We start from the raw sequence: 26,308 nt of genomic DNA on the forward strand, positions 1-26,308 counted from the left end.
AATCATGAAAAAGGATTATCCAACTGCTCACTTGGACATTAACACAGAACATGAGCAATTTCAGCTACAGGATGGTCAAATGACTTCCCTGAAATAGGAAAGTCAGAGTATCCATCGGCATCAGAGAATTGCCTGAGACCTTTTCCATTACAGTGACAACTCGATGGACACGAGACATGTATTGCCCCAGCACCTGTGATAGCTGTGTGCCTTGAACCCTCAGTAGCTTCTGGGCAATCAGATGAAATTAGCAAATCAAAGATTCAGTATTATCCACAAGAAACACATCAGACAGGTCAGCTACAGAAGTCATTGCCAAAGGACAGTGTTGAAGCCGAAAGTTTAAATTGGTGCAAAAAGTGACAGGCACAAATTCAAGGAAGAAACATCTATAGAGTGCTATTCGACACAAAAGACATCAGCTTTTCCGTCAAAAGCTGCATATTACCAAGTGCTGGAAGTTCACAGAGCGTTTTGGGAAAGGACCGCTATTGCTTGCTCTGTCCTCACTCTCCCTTCTAAACACCCTCTGCATCAGACACAGTATTGGCCTAAGACCCCCTTTGGTCTGACCTCGTGCAGACATCTATATTAAATCTCACTGGAGCACTGTCGTGGACTACCAATACAGTTGTAGGTATTGTGAAGGCAGCAAAAATAAGAAAAGCTTTGCCTTCCAGTTTTCACTTCCATAATTTTTTGTCTCTTGATTTAATGCATCCTCATTTAGTCTTAATTGCCATTAAGAAAAGCGTGTTTTTTCAGGACCATCTCTGTCCCAAAGGTCTTCTCTCTATATGAATGATGTATAGAACAATGAGGTTCTAATGCATTAAAGTAAAACATTATGATTTTCCTTTCAATGCAAACCTGCAGTTTCCCAAATTGATTCTCTTGCTGTCTTCAAGATGGCATTTAAAATTTTTTATGCTCCCCGTGTCCCATATCTCTGTTGTTAAAGGAATCTCTAAGTCCTTCCAATTAGCTCCTCAGCTATTAATTTACTAACTTTTCTTTATTATAGAATTCATAAATTCACAAGAGGTAATATTAAACTGTAGCATTAGACAACCATTGCTGCCTCCTTAAACAGGCACACTCTCCATACATCTTCATTTATGAGCTGTTCAGCATAAGTCTTCCTCTAAGTCTACATGACGAATGTTTCTTCTACCACACAATTTTGAAGGTTACTTGGTAGCATTATGCCAACTTTACCAGCCATAAATCAGTTTACTTCAGTGGAGTACTACTGGGTTAAATTCACCCCAAATGTTGCAAATGCTTTACTGAAAACTAAATTTATTACACCTTCTCACTCACCACTCACTAGCTTTAAAGCTGTGTTTTTTTAAAATGCCATCAGATTTATCTAGTTTATTTTATATTGTCCCATAACTCAATCCATCTTCAACAATTTCTCTTGGTGTTTGTTCCAATATTTTACTATGGACAGAATTATGTCTGTACAATCCAGAGTTTAAAAAAGAATTCATGGACAGACCAGTGATTACTGGAAAAACAACAACTGTATTCAAAGATGAAGTGATGAAAATGTGAATGTCTCACAGAAAAACATCCACAGCATACCTTAATAATAAAAATAACCAACAGTATAAATACCAAAAGAAATATTAACCTGAAGGTATGTAATAACACCAGGTTCATGAGTTAAAAAATGAAGCAAATGTAAACTAATCCACAAAACTCTCAAGCTGTTTGGAGTACTCCCAAGGAAGGATGCATCATTAAATAGCAGGAGCAATTGCCTTAAGCAAAGAACTTTTCATCACTGCATCTACACTATAATAAGGAAGGATTAAATTTAATGTTCAGAAATGCCCATTCCCAAAAGCACAGACCATCATGTTACAGATGCCACTCCTGTTCATTAAAGACAGTGTATTGTGTAACTGCAGCTTACTTTCACCATAAAAAGATGCTAGACACCTCTACTCCACCTTCTTTACAGCATGTTTTCTTATTTAATAAACTTTCATCAGCTTAAATGAATGGTTGTTATTAGTAGAGCTAACAGCCGCAGGATAATACTCTAGAGATATCAATGCTTGTTGATGCATTAACTAAGAGCAGAGGGGCTGAGGTCAAGCACGTGTCAATGCAAATGAAGCAGTATTAGGCACTAACAGTTTAATGCAATAGTCTTCCTCAGATAATGGAAATTACAGGATAAAAAGAAGGAGATAAAGTTACTGATAAGTATATAACAGAAAAAATGATAAGATGTTTCAAAGGGAAAGAAACACTCTACTTTCTAGCATCTTTAAACCTAGCCTAGCAAGTTGGTCTAACAAAAAAAAAAAAAAGAGATCAGAAAAGAGAATTTAAAAAGAAAAAAGAGAAAGATGCAGAAAAGAGGTGAAAAAAGTTCTAACAATATGTAGCACGACTGCTTCTCATATACGGAACTCATAAGTACTCTACCAAACTTAATTAGTTAAGCTTTACAATGCTCCTTGAAGGCAGACAAATAATACTAATAAACCCTAGCACCTGAGTAAAGGCACACTACTTTAAATGAATGAGCAGCAGACAAAAGAAAGCTCATGATTTCCATGCTTATTTATGCGTGAATCACTAGAACATATCCTATGCATACATCAACTTACTAAAAACAAAGCTGCCGCTTTCTCTTCCATACCTCAAAAATACAGAAATCATGTTTGCTAGTCATTAAAAACTAATGCAAAATAGTTCCTTTAAGTATAAACTTAAACACCTCAGTAGGTAATCTGAAATGAGATACAACCCTTGAGATGTCAGCTTCTCAATGCTGTTTTCTAAAAGGTTTTGTAATCAATAAGGTCAACAACAAAAAGACACAATGTTAGCAGAGGAAAGACTTCAAGGCCAGAAGTACTGAGAAAATATTACTATTTTTGTAATTCAGAAAAAAAAGAATTTCAAGCGGGACCAAAATTTAGATTTTGTAATAAAAGCATATCTGTAGAATCCCAAACCAACAGAAGTCTCTTATTTCCACTTATGGCATTAATTCCAAAATATAAAACTGTTCCACAGCAGTACCTGAATCCCAGCTCTGCAGTAAGAAATGCAGAAACAAAATGAAAGACTGTTTTTATTGATTTTCATTGTTCCAGCTGAAAGGCAGACAGTAAATAAAATGCATACCGAGAACTGTGTTGCAATTTTTTTATTTATTTTTTTTAATTTCATTATTCCAGACTACTTACAGTCTAAGAAGTCTGCTCACTACATGGTACTTTTAATTGAAAGACTCTCCTCGTACTGTACTGAGGAAAGCCACAGGTAGCAGCTACATGCAAGTAACAAATATTAAAACTCCCAACTATGCCCAGGGCTACAAACATCCAGTGTTTTCTGGGAAGACATTAATCACTCCAAATGCCTTCAAGGAGGATTAACATGAAGTGTGTAGAAAGGTAGGGGACACTTACCACGTAGGACACTTTCATTATGGGACAAGAGAGAAGAGGCCAAATATGTGCATGTGTACACACATACAGAGCAATATCCTCTCTTTGCTCCTGAGGAAACTTTTCAGTATTTTAAGCTCCTTGTTTGACTCCCACTTCCCAGAGCAAGTGAGGTTCCTGTTCTCATACACTGTTCTCCAAAATATCTGTACCCATGCTTAGTCTCTCCTCTATTTCCTATGCCACCTCTCCCTTCCGATGGCCTCAATAGCTTTATAATTATCTCTGCACAGCATTTCCCCTACTAAAATGTCTTTGACTTCTGCCCATGTTCTCACCAAGTAGCCCAGTTGTGTTGTAAAGCCGTGCAGTTAAAAAAAAAAAAAAGGAAAACCAACACTTTTTTGTAAAATACTTTGGCATGCAGACAATGGAGCTGGTCAGCATCTCCAGTTTAGATTGGTATGTTCCCAACATAAAGGTTAGATTTCACAACAAAGTAATGCTCTTCAGAAAAAATAACTCAATACAGATCTTACAGTCTATGGAGCTGAGCAAAAATACATTTAATGCATCATAAGGATGCCAGTGGTGAAGTCCGTATGCTTTCACTCTGCTGCATCAGCACAATTGAAAATGGCCTAATTTACCTGCAAACCAATCTCCTCTCCTGTACAGCTGGATGCCACGCCAAGTATATTTAATTGAATGCAACAACAGTAACAGCCACTAGCTCGACTCTAGAAGCTGAACAAACTGGCAACAATGCAAATTTGCAGTAAGAAAGCAGTCAGCTCTGAGAAAAGCCTGATATTATTATTCACTTCAGAAAGCAGAGCAGTAGACATATTATTCTTTCTCTGACATACAAAAACTAAAATAGAAGTCCTTTAACATTGAAAAAGAAAGAAAAGTAGGTGTTGGAGCATTCCCTGTCCTACTTCTTGAGAAACAAATTACTGTCATTTCAGCTTTGTATTTCTTGGGACAAAGACACAGAGGCTAAAGGAGAAGGATGTGCTCATGAGTAAAACACATATACGCATCAGTTCCTAGCTCTGTCACACAACGAAGTGTGAAGTGAAGACTAGTCAGACGGCTCCATATTTCCTTCTTTGCATCTTCATACTTCCTTCCTGATGTCCTCCTAACAAGAAAGAAATTCAACTGGAAATAGCAGTTATCCTCACTCTTATCCTACAGATATATTTCTGCAGTTTCATGATGTTTTGTTACCTGACACAATCCCACCCCAAAGGAACTGTACTGCACTGATAAATCAAGTTCAGAGTAAGTTGTGCTGGTTTTGGCTGGGACAAACTTAATTTTCTTCATAGTAGTTGTATGGGGCTGTGTTTTGGATTTGTGCTGGAAACAGTGTTGATAACCTAGGGATGTTTTCATTACTGCTGAGCAGGGCTTACGCAGAGCCAAGGGCTGTGCTGTTTCTCACCCCAACCGACCCAAGGGATATTCCAGACCATGGGATGTCAGGCTCAGCATATAGAGCTGGGGGAAGAAGAAGGAAGGGGGGGAGGCATTGGGAGTGATGGCATTTGTCTTCCCAAGTCACCGTCAGGCGTGCTGGAGCCCTGCTGTCCTGGAGATGGCTGAACACCTGCCTGCCCATGGGAAGTGGGGAATTAATTCCTCAGTTTGCTTTGCTTGCGCACGTGGCTTTTCGTTTCCCCATTAAACCATCTTTATCTCAACCCACAAGTTTTCTCACTTTTACCCTTCTGATTCTCTCCCCTATCCCGACATGGGGGGAGTGAGCAAGCAGCTGTGTGGTGCCTAGCTGCCGGCTGGAGTGAAACACAGAGCTTCATGGTCTATTGGAATTAAAAGATTTTTTTAAAAATCCCTATATACTTTGACAAAGTGGTATTAGTTCATTAAAATTGCAAAGCTAGACACATAAAAGCCAGGAAATGCAAAGAAAGTAGCCTAAGCAATTTTCATTTAATCGTATTATGATATGACCTTTAATTACTTGATTCAACAACATTTCTTCCTTCAACTGTTTTTAGCATTTCATCTCTTAGATTATTTAAACAAATGGAAAATATTAATTTCTCCCTCTGGGTACCTCATGGGTCAACAGTAGAGCCAGAACAATTAGATCAACACCACAGACCTCTACGATACTTAAGTAACTGCTAGGCAGAGCGTACCGCCCTTCAATACCCAGTCCAGTGCTGGGGGAGACTAGACAGGGAACTGCTTCCTCCCAGCAAGAATCCTTCTGTCCTTGCCCACTGCTGCCCATCCTGCTGCGTGCCCTCTGCTTCAGGTTCTGGCTTGGCAACAGTTTTGTGTAGCACATCTAAAACATCTCTTCCGGAAGAAGTCGGATTCCTGCCTTCCAGCATCCAAGCTCACGCTTCCAGGCCAAGTGGTAGCTATAGCCCCAACCCCAGCTTGCCTCTGCCACCAGCTCTGCTGCTCTCCCTTTTGGAGACTGCCCACTGCCTTTTCATAGGAAGCTCCTTCTGTGTCAGAATTCCCCTCTTAGCACCTGATCATAGAACCATTTAGGTCAGAAAAGACCTTTAAGATTATCGAGTCCAACCATTAACCTAACACTGCCAAGTCCACCACTAACCCACGTCCCTACGTGCCATGTCTACACGTCTTTTAAATACCCCCAGGGATGGTGACTCCACCACTTCCCTGGGCAGCCTGGTCCAATGCTTGACAACCCTTTCAGTGAAGAAATTTTTCCTAATATCCAGGCTAAACTTGCCCTGGTACAACTTGAGGCCATTCCCTCTTGTCCTGTCACTTGTTACTTGGGAAAAAGAGACTGGCACCCACCTCACTACAACCTTCTTTCAGGAAGTTGTAGAGCATGTTAAGGTCTCCCCGAGCCTCCTTTTTATGTTTTACGTTGAGCAGAATATACACACATATGCACGCACATGCGCGCAATTGCCACATAAATGTGAATGTTAACTTTAGCAATGAAGTGTGTGAAAAAACAGAGCCTTTACAGAAAAAGGTACAAACTCATATTTTAAAAAAATTCATATACAGAAATTGAAAACACCCAAAATGCATTCTATCTGTTCCAGACCCTCCTAATTTCTCCAAAGCTTCACAATTCAAAGGACGTTGGAACTAGGTGCTTTTAAAACAAACTGTAAGGTGCAATTACAGAACAGCAAACTTGCCCCTACCAGCTCCGTTCACCAGAGCACGTGTTATCAAGATGCTGGAGGAACACAGAACATGAATACATGATATCGGAAGCTCGTCTGTGCTACTCTAGATGGATACAGAATCAGAAACAAAAGAGCTGCCACTTAAAATTTTTAACTTCATACAAATGTAAGCTGTCACAAAATACCTTTACATTGTGTTCACACTACTGGGAAAAGCTGCCACTCTTTTATTAACAATTCTTCCCAGCATTACTCAGTCATTGTGCATTAGAACCAGCTGGAGAGTTTTGAGTGATAATGAAACCTGTAACAAGCCATCTTCAGCCGTCTTTTCCAAACAATAAGGGAATTAAAATTTCAATTTAAATGCAGAGGTTTGAAACATGCTTCAGCGGCAAAATTACTTCAATTAATGTGAGTGGAATACAAAGAACAGACTGCAGAAATGTGATGCGGCAACCAGAAATTATGCCATTAGAATGCTTGCATCAACCTAACACGATGACTGCAAAGGTCTAATTTCGACTGTACATATCACAAGGCTACAGGCAACAATATTAATCAGTGCTCCAATTTCAATGTGAGGGATACAAGCTCCTTGTCAGATCACTTTGGGCTTTTTATAAGCCATGAGCATCTGTTTACCTTGAGGAATGAAACAAAAGGACAGAGAGATCTATATACACTCCGCATCCCTGACGGTTTAGTAATTATTTTACATAATATTCATATCATATAAAAGGAGAAAGGAATTATCCTGCAGCCAGTGAGCGATTACAACATCACAGCCTTGCAGAGGCAGCGTTAACAGAAGATGGCAAAAGCCAATGAGCCTACAGCGATTTTTGTCTATGAAAAAGCTCCGATTGCAGGTAGGTTACAATTTATTTTTTTACAGGTACACTTGTCTTCAAATGAGAATTGCAAGTGTCAATGAACAGCTGAAATAGTGTGTTCAATTTTCACTTGAGTTTTCTTTGCATTTCTTGATATATTTTTTAAAAAAACCAACCTTAACAGCTGCTTTTTGTATCATTATTACTAGATTTCTTAGAAAAAATACTTTATTCTGGAAAAAAAAAACCAAACACCAAAAACAACCAACCAACAAAAAAACAGCACAGTATACTACAGAAGTCCCTACTTCAGTGAGGTGTAATATTGGCTCTATCTCATAGCCTTGGGCAATGTTACCTACATCAACACACGTATGTGTGTGTACACATATGTGTATGTATATAAGTGTATATATGAAATAACTGCATACACAATATATTGCAAACCAATAAGATATCACAAATAACACATATTGTAAACCATTTCTAAAGCATATTATATGATAAACCCTAAGTATTGTTATTTGCTTCTTACACTTCTTATCTTATATTCCAGATAGGAAATTAATTACTTTTCTGGAAATTCTTTCTGAAAATAACTTTTTTTAATTTTAAAAAAAATAAACACACCAAGGAAACTGGCAAGTCCATCAGTAAAAGAAAGCACCAACATTTCAATTGATACTGATATTAACACTGAATACTGTGGTTTTCCCCCTCCACTGACTACCCCTAATCTACATCTACTTCTTCATCTCCCATAATTGAAAATATCAGACGAACACCACACTCCAATTTCCTGCGTTAGAAACTTGACAAACATTTTGGCAAAACCTGACTGCACTCTTCACATATATGCTGCCTCAAGTCATTGCATTGCTGATCTGTTTTCAGGAATTCTAATAGGTTTTACATAACATTTTATAAAGTATCATTAAAATTCCACTCTACATTACATAACAGAAATAGCTGCATTACCCATCCCAGACGGCTTACAACATGGTGCGAAAAGGCACAAGACAACAGTTCATATTAGAAGGACAGCGAGACTCTAAGGAAAATAAGATTGTGAGGGTTCCTCGACGATGGTTTTCAAAAAGCAAAAAAGGGAAAATTGTGACAAGATTATAGAAGATGATTTCACCAAGTGTGACATGAAAACAGAACATAAGCAACAGAAAAAAACAAGGAAGGTGACGGCAGAGTGAAATCGGACAAGAGGATGTGACGGCAACAACAAAAATCCAGACAGTGTTACACATGCTGTCAGAGAAAGGGATGACAAGACTGACATCTAACTGTTGAAAATGTTTCAGCGGGAACAAGGTAAGTTTTAGACAGTCGTGTTTAAGGTAAAATGAGATAAAATGGAAAGAAGGAAATTAAAGTTCATGTCTGGGCTCTAGGAATATGAGGTGACAATACCAGGATTCCAGCTCTTTATCCTGTTGAATAACGACTTATTAAAAAGAAGTGAAGAGCTACAGCTAAGAGAAATACAAAGGACAGTAAAGTTGAAAAAAAACAATAACAAAGGCAGGCAATGAAAAGACTTCCTTGAAGGCGTTCCCTGGCAAACACAAAGAGGAATATGAGCAGACATAATTCTTTTGCCTTCATTTTTGAATCACAGACTGCTTAAGGTCAGAAAGGACCTCTAGAGAATATCTAATCCACCCCCCTGCTCAAGCATGGTCACCTAGAGCCAGTTACCCAAGACCACATCCACTCTGGTTTTGAAAATTTTGCATGGATGGAGACTCCACCACCTCTCTGGGCAACCTGTTCCAGTGTTCAGCCATCCTTACCGTAAAAAAGTGTCTTCTTACGTTCAGACATAATTTCTTGTGTTTCAGTCATGTGTCCATTGTCTCTTCTCCTGTCACTGGGCACCACTGAGAAAAGTCTGGCTCTGTTTTCTTTGCACCCTCCCATCAGACATTTATAACCATCGAACGGATCTCCCTGAGGTTTCTCTTCTCCAAGTGAAGCAGTCCCAGCTCTCTCAGCCTCACCTTACCTGTGAGATGCTCCTGTGCCTTAACCATCTTTGTGATCCTTCACTGGACTCGATCCAGTAACTCTCTCTCTCACTTATACTGGACTCAGCACTCCACATGTCAGGACTGAGAAGTGAAAAATCACCCCCCTTGTAAAGTTTTTAATTACTGGTAGAAAACAGTTCCAGGAAAGAAAGGACTGGAGCCTGGTGAGGAAGTGTGCTTGTTAAGTTTAGAAACAAGAGAAAGAAAAAGACTCTTATTAAAGAAGGCCAGGCAACTTCTAACTCCACCGCAAGACTGGAATTGAAAGGTATGCTTATAAAAGAAATGGAACTGAAAAGGAAAAACACTTCAAGAGAAGGAGAAAAAAGATGAAAAAAAGAGCTGGAAATAAGTAGAAAGGACCAAGAGTCATGGTAAAAGACGTAAAGGAAGACAATGAGAGGCAAACACACCTAAATGGTGAAAGACAGTCTCCCCTCTGAATAATGGCCAAAGTTGTGAGCGTGTTCTGGAAGATGAAATAGGAGAGAAACAAGATAGTTCTTCTATAACTCTATTGGGTTTGTGTGGCAAGGTTTTGGTAGCAGGGGGTTACAGGGGGGCTTCTGTGAGAAGCTGCTGGAAGCTTCCCCTATGTCCGACAGAGCCAAGGCCAGCCGGCTCCAAGACGGACCCGCTGCTGGCCAAGGCCGAGCATATCAGCGAGGGTGGTGGCACCTCTGGGAGAACATAGTTAAGAAGGGAAAAATGTTGCAGCAGGCACAGAAATGGCAGCCGGAGAGAGGAGTGAGAACATGTGAGAGAAACAACCCCGCAGCCCCCCAGGTCAGTGCAGAAGGAGGGAGGAGATGCTCCAGGCGCCGGAGCAGAGATTCCCCTGCAGCCGTGGGGATGAAGACCACGGTGAGGCAGGCTGTCCCCCTGCAGCCCAGGGAGGTCCATGGGGGAGAAGATCTCCACCTGCAGCCCGGGGAGAGAGGAGCCCATGCCGGAGCAGGTGGGTGCCCGAAGGAGGCTGTGACCCTGTGGGAAGCCCGCGCTGGAGCAGGCTCCTGGCAGGACCTGTGGCCCCATGAAGAGAGGAGCCCACGCTGGAGCAGGTTTTCTGGCAGGACTTGTGACCCCAAGGAAGGGACCCACGCTGGAGCAGGCTGTGCCTGAAGGACTGCAGCCCAGGGAAGGGACCCACACTGGAGCAGTTCGTGAAGAACTGCAGCCTGTGGAAAGGATCCATGCTGGAGAAGTTTGTGAAGGACTGTCTCCCATGGGAGGGACCCCACGGTGGAGCAGGGGATGAGTGAGGAGTCCTGCCCCTGAGGAGGAAGGAGCGGCAGAGACAAGGTGTGATGAACTGACCATAACCCCCATTCCCCATCCCCCTGCACTGCTGGGGTTGGGGTAGGTAGACAATCCAGGAGTGAAGCTGTGCCTGGGAAGAAGGGAGAGGTCGAGGGAATGTGTTTTGAGATTTGATTTTATTTCTCATCACCCTACCCTGGTTGACTGGCAATAAATTAAGTTAATTTTCCCCAAGTTGAGTCTGTTTTGCCCATGATGGTAATTGGTTGAGTGATCTCTCCTATCCTTATCTCAACCCACAAGACCTTTGTAACATTTTCTCTCCCCTGTCCAGCTGAGGAGGGGGGGAGCGATAGAATGGCTTTGGCGAGCACCTGGCATTCAGCCAGAATTAACCCACCACAAGAACACGTATTGTTTTGAAATAGTTGTTAAGATATAAAGAAAGAAGATGATACAGGTTGCAAAAGCAGGAGGAAATCCTATGTGAAGATCAAATGGGTAAAGAACTAGATGGTTACAGAAATCAACAGGGTCAGGACACATAAACAGACAGCTCTGAAAGACAAGAGCTAACCAAACAGGATGAGAGACTGTAACCCTAAGTCCAGTCAGGAAGGATCAAAACAAAACCAAACAGAAAATCCCATACAAGAAAGCAGCAAATGACCAAAGAAACTAAGCAATAAAAAAAAAAGCAAATAATAGCACAGACAGCAGATATGTCTGCAGGTGATCGGACAGCTGACCAGCATGTTTCTGGTAGATACTGTCCAGCACGATGTACTACATCTTACCAGCATGTCTGTTGCATTGAGGTAGTGCTTGCTGGCCATGCACTGTTCCAGCTTCTGAGGCACTTGCTTGATGTTCTCTATCTCATCCAGCAAATTAAGGACATGTTTGTGCTCAATCCCTTCAATCCACAGCTTGCGCAACTCATCCCGCTTGCAATGCAGCAGCATCTTGCATGACAGCAGATTCTCCTTCACCTACAAGCAACATGTCAAAAGATTAATTAAATCTGTCCCTGTAACTGGCACTTCTAACATAGATCAGCCCTTTTCCAAATTTACTTTATTAGGAATTCCAAAAATATCACAAGACTATAACCAAACCAAAGTTCCTTAAAATTTCTGGTTATTCCTTTGGCTGAAGGGAAACATATAGTACATACAAACTGGAACTGCCTTCATAGTGAAATGGGTTTTAGTACAAGTTTTGTACCACTAGTGAAAATTTAACTTAAGTATCATAATGTGAACAAACACAGCATCCTATTAACCATGACCAAAGACTTATTTGCATGTTTTCTAAAAATCAATTCAGTATTTTGGCATACAGCAAGAATCCAATTTTCAGTAAAAGCAAATAAGCCACTACTAATTTTTCCACTGTAAACATTTTCCATCTGCCTATTAAATCTTTTGGCACATCTCCTCCTTTCTTCAAGTTTGGTGTCAGTTTCTTGAAACATGACTATCTAAGAATACAACCATTTTCCTAATATCTTGAGCAATACAAATTTTTTTTTGTACGAGATGCGGTTTCATTGGAACAAATAGCAGTTAAGATACAGGTCAATACAGCATTTCCTTTATTTATCAAGGCCATTACATCACCTAGAAAAACACCTTGGTGTTTGCTATTCCGTTTGTTTTCGAGCCTCATGCTATCTTCTCTAAGTAGCAAAGTCTCTACTATTCTACCCATTCAGGAAACATCAACATGTTTCCTTCTCCATTCTTTCTGATCAAACACACAGCCTGCATTCCCTGCTTTCAGGTTCTCCCAACATCTTCTAGTAAGGTCAGTATAACCTAGCTTTTCTTGCATAATGCAAATCAATAATACATATTAAAATGTGGAAGCAATTAGCAACGCAGCTTCACACATTGCTTTCACACTACTCTTGTTTTTGTGATAAGTTATGAATACTTAGGGCCCAACCTTTTCTCAGGCTGAACTCTCACTGAATTACACATGAAGAAAGACTCTCAGAAGTAGGCCCTTCAATTTATTTTTAAATAATGAGCCTTCAAAGCACTCCAGAAATCCCACTTCAGCTGCACATTCTCCTACCTTGTCCATCTAAAGGCAGTTTAAAAAAAAAAATACAGAAGCGAAACACATAGATGGACCAAAATACAGACAAACAGCAAATAACAATAGCTACATAAAACAGCCTCTATCCAGAGTCAGAAGAGACTAAGATTTCAATACAGTAACATTGCACTCCAAAATGTCCTTCTGAAAGGAACATCGAAAAATCCTCAGCCAAGAGAAAAGCTAATGTAAGAGTGTCATAACTTGCTGCAAAAGCAGAGGGAAACTAAAATGCATAGAGTTCATTTCAGACTTAATCCCTGTTCAATACCTTAATTTAAAATGTTTCACTGACCTAGCACAGCATCATCAGTGGACTGCTGTTACATAGAGCCAAATTAGGTCAGTACAACAATCATGGGGCTGGAAGGAATCTCACAAGACATTCCGACTCCTGTCCTTGCAAGAAAGAAGATCAACTGTATCTACATTTGGGAGCAGAGAAAGGAGCGAACAGCAAATCTTTAAGGAAGAACTCCCCTTTGGTAGACCCAATTGTTTCTGCTTCATAATTCAGTTTTACAGTGGTAACGCCTCTAAAGCTACATTCAAAACCAAGCCTTTCCCAGCAGGAATTCATAGAAGAATTGACTACAAAAGGTAGATGCACAGAGGGATCTGGACTATCTATCACTTCCACAATTCCTAATGCAAGTAAACACCTGTGCCTTCATCCACCTTCCTCAAGAGGGGAATATCAAAAGAAAGGCTGATAGTGTAATACAGATTGATGACAAACCAGACCTGGGGCCTCCCATGAGATCAGGTCAAAGCTACTTCAATACATATTGACCAAAACTAATAAGAAAACTTAAATATCAAAAGGTCCTTCACCCTTACAGTCATTCTTCTAGGTGGGACCAAAAGGTCACACCCCTATATGTTTGGTTTGACCTCTGCAAAGCTTAGTATACTGCGTGAAAATAGGCCACTGGCTACAGTTTATTTCAAATTTAGTGCAATTGATCTCTGCTTTCAAAGTGCTGAGCTTTGTACATAAATCCTAGAATGAACTCTTACCCTTGGAAAGCATCAGAATGGCCTCATTTTCTTTGAAAATGCTAAATGAATTTTAAAAGCCAGAAGGGTCAGTACATAGTCCCAGAAGGGTAAAAGCCTACTGCTCCTAAAGCACCGCTGTGAACGGTTTTAAGATGAGATCTCCACAGAGCCAGGAAAATAAAATGGAATAAATTCGGTGCCTAGTTTGCAAAGTTTAGGTATAGCAAACTACACAGGAAGTAAAAGATAGGACAGGAGACCAAAGAACTAATCTATCGCTGCAGGGAGAGAGCAGATGGAACAAGTCCACAACAAAGAGTGCCAGAGTTATTTACTGGCGTGCTACTGAAGTGTGAGCACTCAAAATACAGAAAGATACAGGGGCACAGAGTTCATGTACATTCACACAACAGAACTGAATTTGGAAATAGCACCAAAATTCATATTCTCTGAGTGAAAAGCAAGCTGATGAATCACCCAGACTATTTAGGAGGAGGTTGAAGGCCAACATATCAAAACATGAACAGATTAGATGGAAGGGTGTTAGCTTAGCAGCCCTTAAGACTTCAAAAACCTGATAGCAACATGCCCAGGCAATAAATGAACACAGGGCACCACAAAGCTTTGTACTATATATCCACTTCTCATTTTGCTTTTTAATTACTTGTGTTCTCAAACAACAGAGAGATCCTATGGAAAACACACTGCTAGTAAGACATAGCGTGGGACCGCTGTATTAGGACTGGGTGGTCCGCTCCTAACCATGCCACAGAGCAACTTGAAAAATCGGACCTAGTTCAGAATTAGTGGGTACAGTGCTTTTTCAATTCATTTTTTAGTTCAGTTCAGGATTATGACAAGTAGCTGGAAAAAGGGAGAGAGAAATAAAAGGTTAAAATGGGAGCTTACAACACTACCAGTGAAAGGACAGTACGCAGGAAAAAGGTAGAGGAGTTGCACAGATTTGTACCCAGAGTACACACTATCAAGCAGATGCAAACACAGAAACACGTGCAAAGCTAGACTTCACCTGTTTGATCTTGTTGCGCGAGTTGGTGATGCGCTCTGTGATGCTCTGGTATGTGCGGATCGCAGTGGTGAGCTCGGTGTAGTGCTGGACAATGAGCTCATCCAAATCCCGGTCACATTTCTCATAAGCTTCTTCCAGGCGGCCTTTCTCAGTCTCTCGGTCCTCAACGTCATCACTGGTAGATAAAGTCCTAAGGATGAAAAGATTACCAAAATAGAGTTATTTTGAAATTATCTATAAGGACAGGAAAAATTTGCCTAAAAAATGCACTACCTATCGCAAACCAGTCACTCTGGGTTATTTAAGAGTATTTTCATTGACAACAAGCAGGACATGAGAAGGGTTAGTAGTGGACAGCTTTTTCTGAATTCTCCAATACCATTAGGAAAGTAATAGGAACCCAAGTGCAAAAGCTCTTCCCAAAGAAATGTAAAAAAAAGAACTTGAACATACAAGAAATGCTCCCTCTCTCTCAGAAAGCCAACAGAGACATACCCAAAACTTCCAGTTCGCTACTCTTTCTTCCCTTCAAAGAAAAACAACAGACTGTACCACCTACTTAAAGACTCCCATCTTTAAAAGAAGAAAAAAACCAAAAAAGCCATTTCACTGGGGATCACGATCCCAGAAAGTGCAGCTAAGAAAACTCAAATGAGCAAGCAGATCTGTACTACCACATGGAACACGGCACAAGAGGAAGACAGGAGCACACACTCACTTGTCCTACTCAACTACCAAGGAGGACTGAGGAATTACAGCCAAAAATACATCCTACAAAACTCTGAAAGATGACAATATACCCAAGTGATACTTTACACAGTTTTAACACTCCTTTTCCCTTTCAGATGGCAGTGGCAGAAGGGTAACAGATACCACATTCTTTTGTTATGCCTCAGACTATCAGCATGGGTGCCTCACACTCTCCACCCCACTCCCAAGCACCAAGAGCTGCACATTTTACAGGGGATGCAGGTGCATCTCTCCTCTTGCACAAAGAACATGCTGAGATGAGAAACCCCTTTCTCATTCCACTAACAGCATAGCTTCTTCCGATAAATAAAATTTATTTGTAGTGTTTCAAGTTCCATTCTTCATGGTAGCTACAGAAACAGGAATGCTTTCTAATGTTATTACATTAATATTCTACTCCCAAACATTCTTAGTTGTGTCTTAAATCAACGTTTTCACAAAAAAAAGATATACTTCTTAACTTGTACTCTATGCAAAGCACTTTAATATCATGCAAAAAGGACCTGTAAAGTAAGAACAGTAGTACAGTGGTTAGAAAACAAGCCTGGAATTAAGAACTCTGGATTACAGCCTCTGCTTTACCACAGACCTCTGCCATCATGCTTTCAGCGCATTCACATTGCAGACTGCGTTCTTGACACTAGAGCGTGAGCTACACACAGCTCTTGGCTACTACAGACTCCTGATGTAAATATCTGCTTTTCAGTGGAACAGGCTGCGCAGGCAGATCCGTGTCCTTGTGGCCCAGTTTCTCTCTCACCTGGGGAATACACAGCACTGGTTCCTCAAACAAGCAAATTGCAATTACATGCACTAAGTACTACTGAAACACTCAACGCTGTTAGCGGAGGTCATGTAAACACTTCAAAGTAATGTATGAAGATATGCTGGAAAACAATTCTAAGCATACAGTTAATGCAACAGTATTAAACTTACAGTACTTGTGAGATGCGGTGAAGTTTGGGTTCATGAATAGAAAGCATGTGCAAGAATGTGTTTGACAGTAAATCTTCCTCCATTAAGAGCTCTTGCACATGAATATGTTTTCTTTGTGAAGAACTGCTTATTTTTGCTAGAAGAATGTTCTTCAGCATGGTTACACCAGACACGAATGTATATCCTTTTTAGGAATTGACATATTGTTTGAGTTTGAAGCTGAACAGTATTGCTTGTCTCAGTAGTTAATGAAAACATCGATTCTCTCTAACCTGCCTTATAGATTGCAGGAGAATCGTGGACTGCTACAGACAACGTAGAAGCGGAACCAAATTGGCCTATATCACAGACTAGAAAAGTTTTTAGTTTTAATTAAACAAAATTCAATTTCAGAATTCTTGATTTGCCAAAGCTGTTCAAGCTTTGGCTTGAATCCATCTGCAAAGCCAGTAGTTTGTTACAAAAGCTAAAGATCTTTCTCCAAGGCTAAGACTACATCATTGTACTGTCAGAGAATGTCACATGCCTTTTCTAATGCTCCAGCAAGTTCCTGCCCAACTTAGGCTCCCTAACAACTTCCAGTTACATCCATATTTTTTAAGCAGATTCAAACTGTGCTGCCCAGTTGTTTTTGTTCTTGTAATTGAGTTTAACTTGCCCTCTACAGGAAAAATATTTTTTTACTAAAAACACTTGACATTTGCTCAGCCAAAACATAGATGTTTATGAAGCCTGAGAGAGGTCACAACAGGACCAGTACCTTTGAAACCACAAAACCTGTCAAAAGAAGGACAAAGCTAGTATAGCTGGAAATCAGAAGCCTTTGTAAGGTACCACAAGCTTATTCCTACTGAAATGAAATAATGACAATGTCTAACTGAAAGTGTCAATTTTAGTTGTCATTTTGCTATTTGTCTGTTTAGGTATATTATACACATTTCCTGCCACTTTCAGCAGAATCAAGATGCTTTAGGGGGGGAAAAAGACCATCTCACTGAGCACTACACACCTTCTCACACAGTCTGAACTCCAAAGACCTCATCTTTTAAACCCACAACACAGCCAGTAGTAGCATGAAAATATTGCCAACCCATATTAAAAAGACAGGTAACAGGAATGCAGCAGTCTCAAAGCTCTAGTCCATCCAACCTGGCTTCAGGAACCTAGCAGCACACACTGGGAACATAGCTGCTAATTAAGACTTTTTCTACACTTACACTTCTCTGAAAAATGAGCTTAATATGCAGCAGTAACCCAGAATCCAACAAGATGAAAGCAAGACAAAGGAATCACTCTGCTGCTGTATAAAACCTTACTATGCCCATACTTGGGAGTGATGCGCACAGTTCTGGTCTTCTCTCTCTTCTGTTGCCTTTAGAAGGGCAACTAAAACAACAGAGGGGATGAAGCAGCTGTTCGCTGCAGAGACACTAAGGCCAAGACTCTTCAGTTTGGAAAAAAAAAGGCTGAAAGGACATATGAGTAAGGTCTGCAGAAGTCAGAAACAAGATGAATAGCATAAATGTAAAACAGCTTTTCACCCAATCATGCACTACTAGAACTCGTGGCACTTGTTGAAACTAACAGGAGATCCGTTTAAAAAAAGGATACCTACGCTTTAGGTAGTGAACTCCTGAGCCTTGCTGCAGGATTTGAGGCTCACAGCATCAGCAGGTTCAGAAAAAGGACTTAAATGTATTCACAGACAACAGGTCAAAACAAATACTGAAAGAAACTAGCTGGAATGTATCCTCCAACATCCCTAACTCAACTACTGTAGACACTAGGGAAATACAGAGGCACTGGACACCAACAAGTGGCCAGGCGTGCACCCCCTCCCTAATATTTTGTATTACCACTGTTGGAGACAAACTACCAGGCTTGAAGAACCATTAATCTGCCTCAATAGAGCATTTCTTTGGTCTTACGTGCGGAAGGCTCCAGTAAGGCTGACTACCTAAAGCTGAGTAATGTTTTGGAGGTGCTGGAGGTGACGTTACCCGACTCCTGCGCACGTACACACAAACACACACAGTAAGTGCCAACATGGGGCCTTCGCTTCACCTTACCAGGATGTTTCAGCATCCAAACCTGCAAGAAGACAAGACAACTAGGATCCATTCTTGCAGAGATCCAGGTGAAACCACGGTGCTGTCAGGCAGCAGGAGGGGAGAGAAGGGAAGAGTTACAGACTTTCACAAAACACTGCTTTGTACATCCCAGGGACATACTGGCCAATAAAGATCAAATTAACACACTGTTACATATTATTCCAGCCTGTGATCCTAACCTGTAAGACTTCAACTCAATAGAATTTTCAGGCTCAGTCAATTGCCATGGTCCAAGATTTCCAGCTGGCTCTGTCAGACGCACCAGCTGGGAAATCTTCCCAGAATTAACACCTGTATTGGGAACCTCTCGCTGTCTTTAATTACCTGTTCTGGGAAAATATTGTGGAAACAATCATCACAAAAAATATCACACTCATATTTTGACCAGAAAATTTACCTATATTTACAGCCCTTTAGTCTGTTGTAGTTTAAAACATTAAAGGACAACTCACTATGCCAAAAGGGATAAATAAGTCCACACAACAAAGAATTTAAGCCTAACAGGGGTTTTTCCCCCCCCTTCACCCACGTGACTTTGCCTTAAATACGTGTAAATTACCTCTTTATGGATAGGATAAAAGTTTAAATCACAACCCAAGATCTAAATGGAGAAAAGCAACATTAGAGACTGCTTTTTCATTTATTTTACTGAAAGACCAGCAAGTTTCAGAAGATATGGTTTTGGTTTTAGGACATGGTTATTTCCAGTCATTATAGGAGTCTGGATTAATGGCTGGAGAACAGAAAAGAAGTGCACATGTGACCCGTCCCACAATCATGTACTGAAAAACCATCAAAGTGCACTTACAGAAAAGCAAACCCATTCTTTAACACATGCGAATAGCAATATATAAATAAGAGGAAGTGAAGCTGTTCCAAGCCAAAATGTCAGAAATAAGTGTGCTATAAAACTAAGAATGGCTATTCTGGATTTTTTTTTAAAAAACACATTAAACCTTTTCCCAGACAATAATTTACATTTTTGTCCACCATGGCTGTCACATACAAATTTCTAGAACACATTCAAAAGCAGTACAAGTACTTACAACTGCTTACAGTCACCAGTAAGACCCTTCTGCTCATGTTCTTCTCAAGTCACTGTATCAATCAGATGAGCCCTCACTTTACCTACTTAAACCAAAACTAACTCACCACCTTCTCTCTACTCCAGTAATTCATTACCTTGTATTTTCCTCTTTCAAAAACACAACATTAAATCCTTGAAGTATAGCAGCATCTGTAACTACAAAAAGGAGCTATGTCACTTTGAATCTGAAACATTACCTTGTACAACCGAATTTCCTACCTAAACCCCTTGGTACTGGAGCCACTTCTTTTTCTTGCTCTGCACAAAAAAAGCTAAGCAAGGAATACTTAATATTCTTGAGATTATATATGTTCCTGCTAACACTGCAGAAAAGTAAGCCAAGGGCATCTTTGCTTGCTTCAGTTCTATTAAAATGTGTGGCAAGGAAGAGGAAAAGTCAACACACTGTTTGCCAAATAGAAAGGATCAAAATTGTTTGGGAAAGGAACTTTGCAGAAAGAACTTTGAAGGGGGAATTACAAAACAGGACAGGATTATGAAACAATGATAAATATACATTAGCTTTTTAGAACTCTGTCGTGGTTTAACCCCAGCCGGCAACTCAGCCCCACACAGCCGCTTGCTCACTCCCCCCACTTCAGGATGGAGGAGAGAATTGGAAGAGTAAAAGTGAGAAAACTCGTGGGTTGAGATAAAACCAGTTTAATAGGTAAAGCAAAAGCCATGCGCACAAGCAAAACAAACCAAGGAATCCACTCCCCATGGGCAGGCAGGTGTTCAGCCATCTCCAGGACAGCAGGGCTCCATCACGCCTGACGGGGACTTGGGAAGACAAATGCCATCGCTCCCAATGTCCCCCCCTTCCTTCTTCTTCCCCCAGCTTTATATGCTGAGCCTGACATCCCATGGTCTGGAATATCCCTTGGGTCAATTGGGGTCAGCTGTCCCGGCTGTGTTCCCTCCTGACTCCTTGTGCCCCCCCCCCCCCAGCCTCCTGCTGGTGGGGTGAGAAGCAGAAAAGCCCTTGGCTCTGGGTAAGCACTGCTCAGCAGTAACGAAAACATCCCTGGGTTATCAACACTGTCTCCAGCACAAATCCAAAACATAGCCCCATGCTACCTACTAGGAAGAAAACTAAGTCTATCCCAGCAAAAACCAGCACAAACTTCCTGAAAAACAAAAGCATTCAAAACATACGACTAACAGAAGGAACGCCAATTTAGCTACCAAGTGCATGCAGGTTATGAACTCAGTGGGGATCTCCAGTAGGGTTCCCTGATCAGTTCACTTGTTTTTTCATTTTCATTTTTCTAAATGAGAATCCGCCTCCCCTGTAAGATACCTGTAATTTGTACTTGGCAGCTGGATGGTTGCATATGCCTGTCTCATTAGCAAGAGCTCAAAAGGATTAGAATAATTCCAACTGGATGTTAGTCTGTTAAGAGACATTTTTATGCTACAGTAAAACAGAAATTCATTGAGCCAAATCTCATTGACTTTTGATTTTACATAGTTAAAAATACAGATTACACAAATGCAAAATGCTTAATTCACTGGAGTCACTTCCTCATATGGAAGACAGGATAGAGAAGACGATGATCAGACACAATCCTGAAATGTTTTTAAACATGGGATGTACAGCACATTTCATACAAGAAAAAAACCAAACCTTGCTATTTCCCCCGGAGGTCAGTGAATTTACACTGGAATTAGATCAATAATATAAAAAAAGTCCATTGGGACTATTCATTTGGGTAGAATTTGATCTGTAGATCTCAAGCATTATTTATCTCTGCTTTCCAGCATCCAACTTAACTAGCACAGGGAGTAGGTGGAAAGAGTTTTACGGAAGTCCTGAAACACTGTCATCCTGCAAGACACCTAAAGCCTTAAACTGCTTGCTACAAAAGTTCACATCAAAGACAGGAATATCTAGCTTCCAAAGGTAAATACATAAGAAAATGTATTCACATTGATCAAATATAATTGCCATCTCTAACATTTCTGCAAGAAGCTGTACCTTTCTAGAAAACTGAACAAACTCCACAGCTCCAGAAGAGCCCTCCTTCCTCAGCACCACAGATGAGAGAACAAAGTGTGTGAGACGTGTTGGCACAACTAGGACCCAAAAGTACATTTGAATCTACCCTCACTAATTGCTTCACAGTAGTTCAACAGACCACAGTCATCAGAAGCTAAAGAGTAATTCAAAACACTGGGAAGCAAGATTTCTAACTTAAGGATGCTTACCTATAAACGCTTAACATGGTATCTGGAAGCAGTTGGAAAACCCCCTTGAGTCGTTAAAACTTTTTTCTCTCCACAGACCTCAGAGTCTCAGCGTTTTCCTCTGACCAGCAAAATGAAACGCTTCTCTCACAGAAAACACTAAGGATCTTTGAGAAAGTCACACAATGTCTCATTCTTACAAAGCAGGAAATGCTACAGACTATAGCTACTATCTACCATAGTAAATACATACAGTATTTTGAAAACACAACATATTAAGTGGGAATAAAAGAAACTTTTCTCTAAGAACCAATGTAATTAATCTGTTCCCAGCAACAACACCAGCAGACACCATGCACTACATAACAAGTTATTCTCACACTACAACCTTAGTGTTGGCTATTTCTTTGTGTTTTGACAAATCAATGTTTTTCATAGACCTATCCAAGATCCCCAGGTGCCTGGACAGCAGAAGTACCACACAATCTCATCTCCTCTGTGAATTTACTCCTACAGTGTGATGCATTAATTTGGAGAGGAAGGAAAAAAAAGAGGCAAACTCTCTACCATTCAAACAATGCAAGAAAAACAACAGGCAGATGATGTAAAAGGACAGAAGACAAGCCATAATTTCTTCACAAGCTAATAAAGTTCTTTCATTGTTGTGAAGTGAAAGAACATGATGTTTACTAAGCTATTCAACAGTAGAAGAAAACAAACACCATTGTACTACACATCATGTGGCACAACAGATAACTACAGGAGTACAGAAATGCTATACAGAGATGATCAGCTGCAAAACTATGAAGCAATTCACCTCCCTTTGTAACAGGCTATTTTTGTGCTTCAAATGCATTCCAGCTCCAGAACAGGATTTAACATCATAGCTCCTACCACCACAGAAAGCACACCACACGCAGATTAATCTTTATTCTGCGTAACACTCATGTTCCCACAAATGCACAGAGTTTATCCGCACCAACAAACTACTACAAAATAAGCTCTGATGCGAACGAAATGCACAAGACGACTTCTCTGCTCAGTCCTCCTATCAACAAGCTTAGCGCGAACTGAGAATAGCCACAAGGGCAGCTACTAAGAAATGCTCTTTCTGGGGCATCCTGTGTCACTCAGTAGGAAAACCCTTTGCAAAGCCAGCAACAGGCATCATTGCAGGTACTTTAGGCAGCCGCAGTGCCAAAAAGCTCAAGCTGGCGATATGAGCTGCTGAACCACAAAGCTTCAAGTGGACTCAGTATTTTGTTCACATAGAGAGACATGTAAAGCAAATGTGGAAAAATTTGGGTTCCTGAAGAAATCCGCTCATCTTCCTCTCAAAAGGATGCATGAATGAATGCATTTTCAAATTTATTTTCCTGCTTGACAGCAAAGATTTAGTTTTAGCATACACCATCCTACTAGTGTACCTCGGTCTGAAACATCAGATAAACAATTTTCCCCTCTCTTTTATTCTACAAGGGCCAATAACAAAAATAGGCCAGTCAGACAAATCCATTAATTTCTGAGCTCCAAATGCTCACACTCCAGCCCTGTTTTGTTTTGCAACGTGCTGAATACCCTGATACCACACACAAACTCTCAGTCTTCTGTACCTGAATTCAGGGTGTGATCCACACCACTCCTGCTTCATCTAGCACCCTGTCGCTGCATTTCCTTCAACAGAGTGGGTTTTTTCCACCAAATCCTGCATTGAGTTGCCCCCCCTCACCCTCATATTTTGCATTGTGGCAAAAGTAAGTTAACAACAACCTTTAAGACTATCCATTTACAGGCATCAACCTCAAAATTACAGCTCCAGCAGGAATCAGATTTAAGACTCAACAAGAATTTCTGTTTCCACTGAGAAGTCTTGTATTTCCCCACACAGCTTGCATTATCAAGGACTTTAGTCTGTTTTCCAGGGCAGATGAGTAATTTTTTTTGCCAGCCCACTGTTAGCTTCCCACCTGTCCAATAAAATGCCAAAAAAATTAGATTAAGTGTCAATTTTAAGAGAAAACTGTTAACGTTAATGAATAATAAATGTTTCATTTCTGCAAATTTGCTTTTTCTGATGCCTCCAGCTAGGTTGGGTGGATAACTGCCTGCCTATTTTACCTACCCTAAGGCCAGCCCTGTGAAGTATTATTACTGCTAAGCTATGGATAGTAAACAGAGTCTTAATTATCAATTTCTTGGCTAGAGAATTTGTTTCACAGGAAGAACATTGTAGTAACAGTATGTGGGCATTATGCTTCTGTGGATTTTTTTATTAAACAAAAGTGAAAGAACAGATACTGTGTGCAAAATGCAAATATGCATTTTAAATCTTAGGTTAGCACCTGCAACACACTAGACAATTCTTACAGGAGAGGAGTGTTGTAGTCCCCGCTGCTTTTGACCACTGCTGTAGGTGTTCAGCTTCTGTGTGTCCCTGTAGAGCCTCTCTTCCTCTGCTCCACACTATCAGAGCAGACATATGCAAATATTTGTGGTTAAAGGCAGAAAAGAGCATTACATGATGCACAAGTGCAGCTTGGAACTCCAGAAGACTCTTCCATTACTTCTGGATCAGGTTTCTTTTAAGCATGCAATTCACTTGCCTTCACTCAGCATCGCTTATTCAAATCAAAACACTCATTAAAGACAGTGGGAAACACCAACAAAAAATAAGGGCAAGCCAATCAAATTTAAATATTTTTCATCTGATCAGGAAAATGAACATTTTAGTGAAGTATAATCGAATGGAGTGGTGAATCACTTTTGGGGGAGGGGGGGGGTGTCAAACAAAGCTCCAATTTTAACAGCAATCCACAGTAAACTTTCTGCCACCTGTTTCCTACGGTGCTCTGCACCATATCACATGCCTTGTTAAGCCTCCCAGTTCCTCGCTTTAAAACACTGCTGAAGGTACAATAATACAGACAGCTTGTGGTATCAACTGCACACAACAAAGCTTGGCTTAAAGCCTCTCTTGGTGAAAGCTAAGGCTACGTTTAGAATTGTGGCCAATTTACGGGACTCACTTATGTTGTAACCTTGTTCTCCAGTAAAAACAACGCCAGAAATCTGTTCAACAGAAGCAGCTTCTTAAGAACACACTGCAGCCTTGGGCAAAATCCAAAGTTTAAGGGATACACTACGATCCATCCCTTCCGAAGAAATCAGATGAGGTTGTCAATGTTTTACAGTTTGGGTAACAGTTAAACAATAATTCTTACTGTCTGTCTTGAAACTCTGCAGATAAAGAGTGCGGGGTAGGTACTACATATAGATACCACAGAAACTCTCCTGAATACATTTCACAATGTATCATATATACTTGCATCACTCCAGGCAATAAAATTAATAGTACAGCACTAAGATTATCGGAATTACTCTTCAGGAAGGAAAATTAAAGAAGGGGGGTTTATTTATTTATTTATTCTCCATTTTACACCATACCAAGGACCTAAAACACAAACCAGAATACAACAAGCCTACGTAAGGTACAGAAAAAAAAAGAAAAAAAAAAATCAAAGCATGACCATAGCCAACAGACAATTTTTGACCAACAAAGGATTTGTGGAGTTAAACGAAGAAAGCAGTTGCTAGAAGCAACAAATAATCATTTAAGCAGAGCACTGTGGATGTCTAGAAAGACCAGTCTCTTCTCTGCAGGAAATAGCTGCAGCATGCCAAGGAGACTTCACTATTAAAAAGGAGGGAAAAAGAAAAAAAAAAAGCAGAGTAAAAAGAAACCCATTAGAATCTAGTTACTTTTCATAAGGCACCTCTCGCTGATGACTGTGGCCACGCACCAATTACAGTATTTGCTTTCTCATTTCAGTTTAAAACGTTGTGATCATTACCAGACATTTATAGGGCACTAACACCCAAAGGCCAACCACACAGCCGCCCCATTGAGAGACACAGCCCAGACCCGCAGACCGACAGCGCGAGCTCTTTGTGGCAGGAAATCCAGTAGACAAGAAACAACAACAGGTGAATAAAAGATAAGAGGTCAGGATGCGAGGGAAAGGGAACAAAATAACTGAGATGAGAGGGAGCATCTGTCCGCATCTCAGCTGACCAGCAGGAGCAACCGTAACCAGGCAGTTACTCAGACACTGTCAAATTGCAAATTATCACAGGAATTGCAGCAGTGAGTTTGAAGTGCAAGTCGGTGGGAGGATCAAGCTTTGACTTCACAGATGCATGGAAGATGCATGTAAGTGCTCTGCATGAAGAATATGATAAAATGCACTAATTTGTTACTACCTTTTCCTCCCCTAAAATCTGTAGAGGGAAACAGAACATTACACAATGGGTATAATCCTGATTATTTCAAGGACTGGGCCTTCTAGTGAAAACGTCAAGCAACACCTAAGTT

At 40.5% G+C, this 26,308-nt stretch overlaps 1 protein-coding gene across 1 annotated transcript in view; it reads right to left on the bottom strand.

Annotated features, from left to right (window-relative positions):
• EXOC4 (exocyst complex component 4) overlaps positions 1–26,308 on the bottom strand; it is a 408,882-nt gene that overhangs the window by 374,612 nt on the left and 7,962 nt on the right. The window contains exons 2-3 of the mRNA XM_049813739.1: positions 14,863–15,052; positions 11,522–11,716 (exon numbers count right to left, since the gene is read on the bottom strand). Of these exons, the coding sequence (XP_049669696.1) occupies positions 11,522–11,716; positions 14,863–15,052 (385 nt within the window). The remainder of the gene's footprint in view (positions 1–11,521; positions 11,717–14,862; positions 15,053–26,308) is intronic.

The sequence above is a fragment of the Accipiter gentilis genome, chromosome 11 (assembly GCF_929443795.1).
Source record: "Accipiter gentilis chromosome 11, bAccGen1.1, whole genome shotgun sequence".
In the NCBI taxonomy this organism is placed as follows: Eukaryota; Metazoa; Chordata; class Aves; order Accipitriformes; family Accipitridae; genus Astur; species Astur gentilis.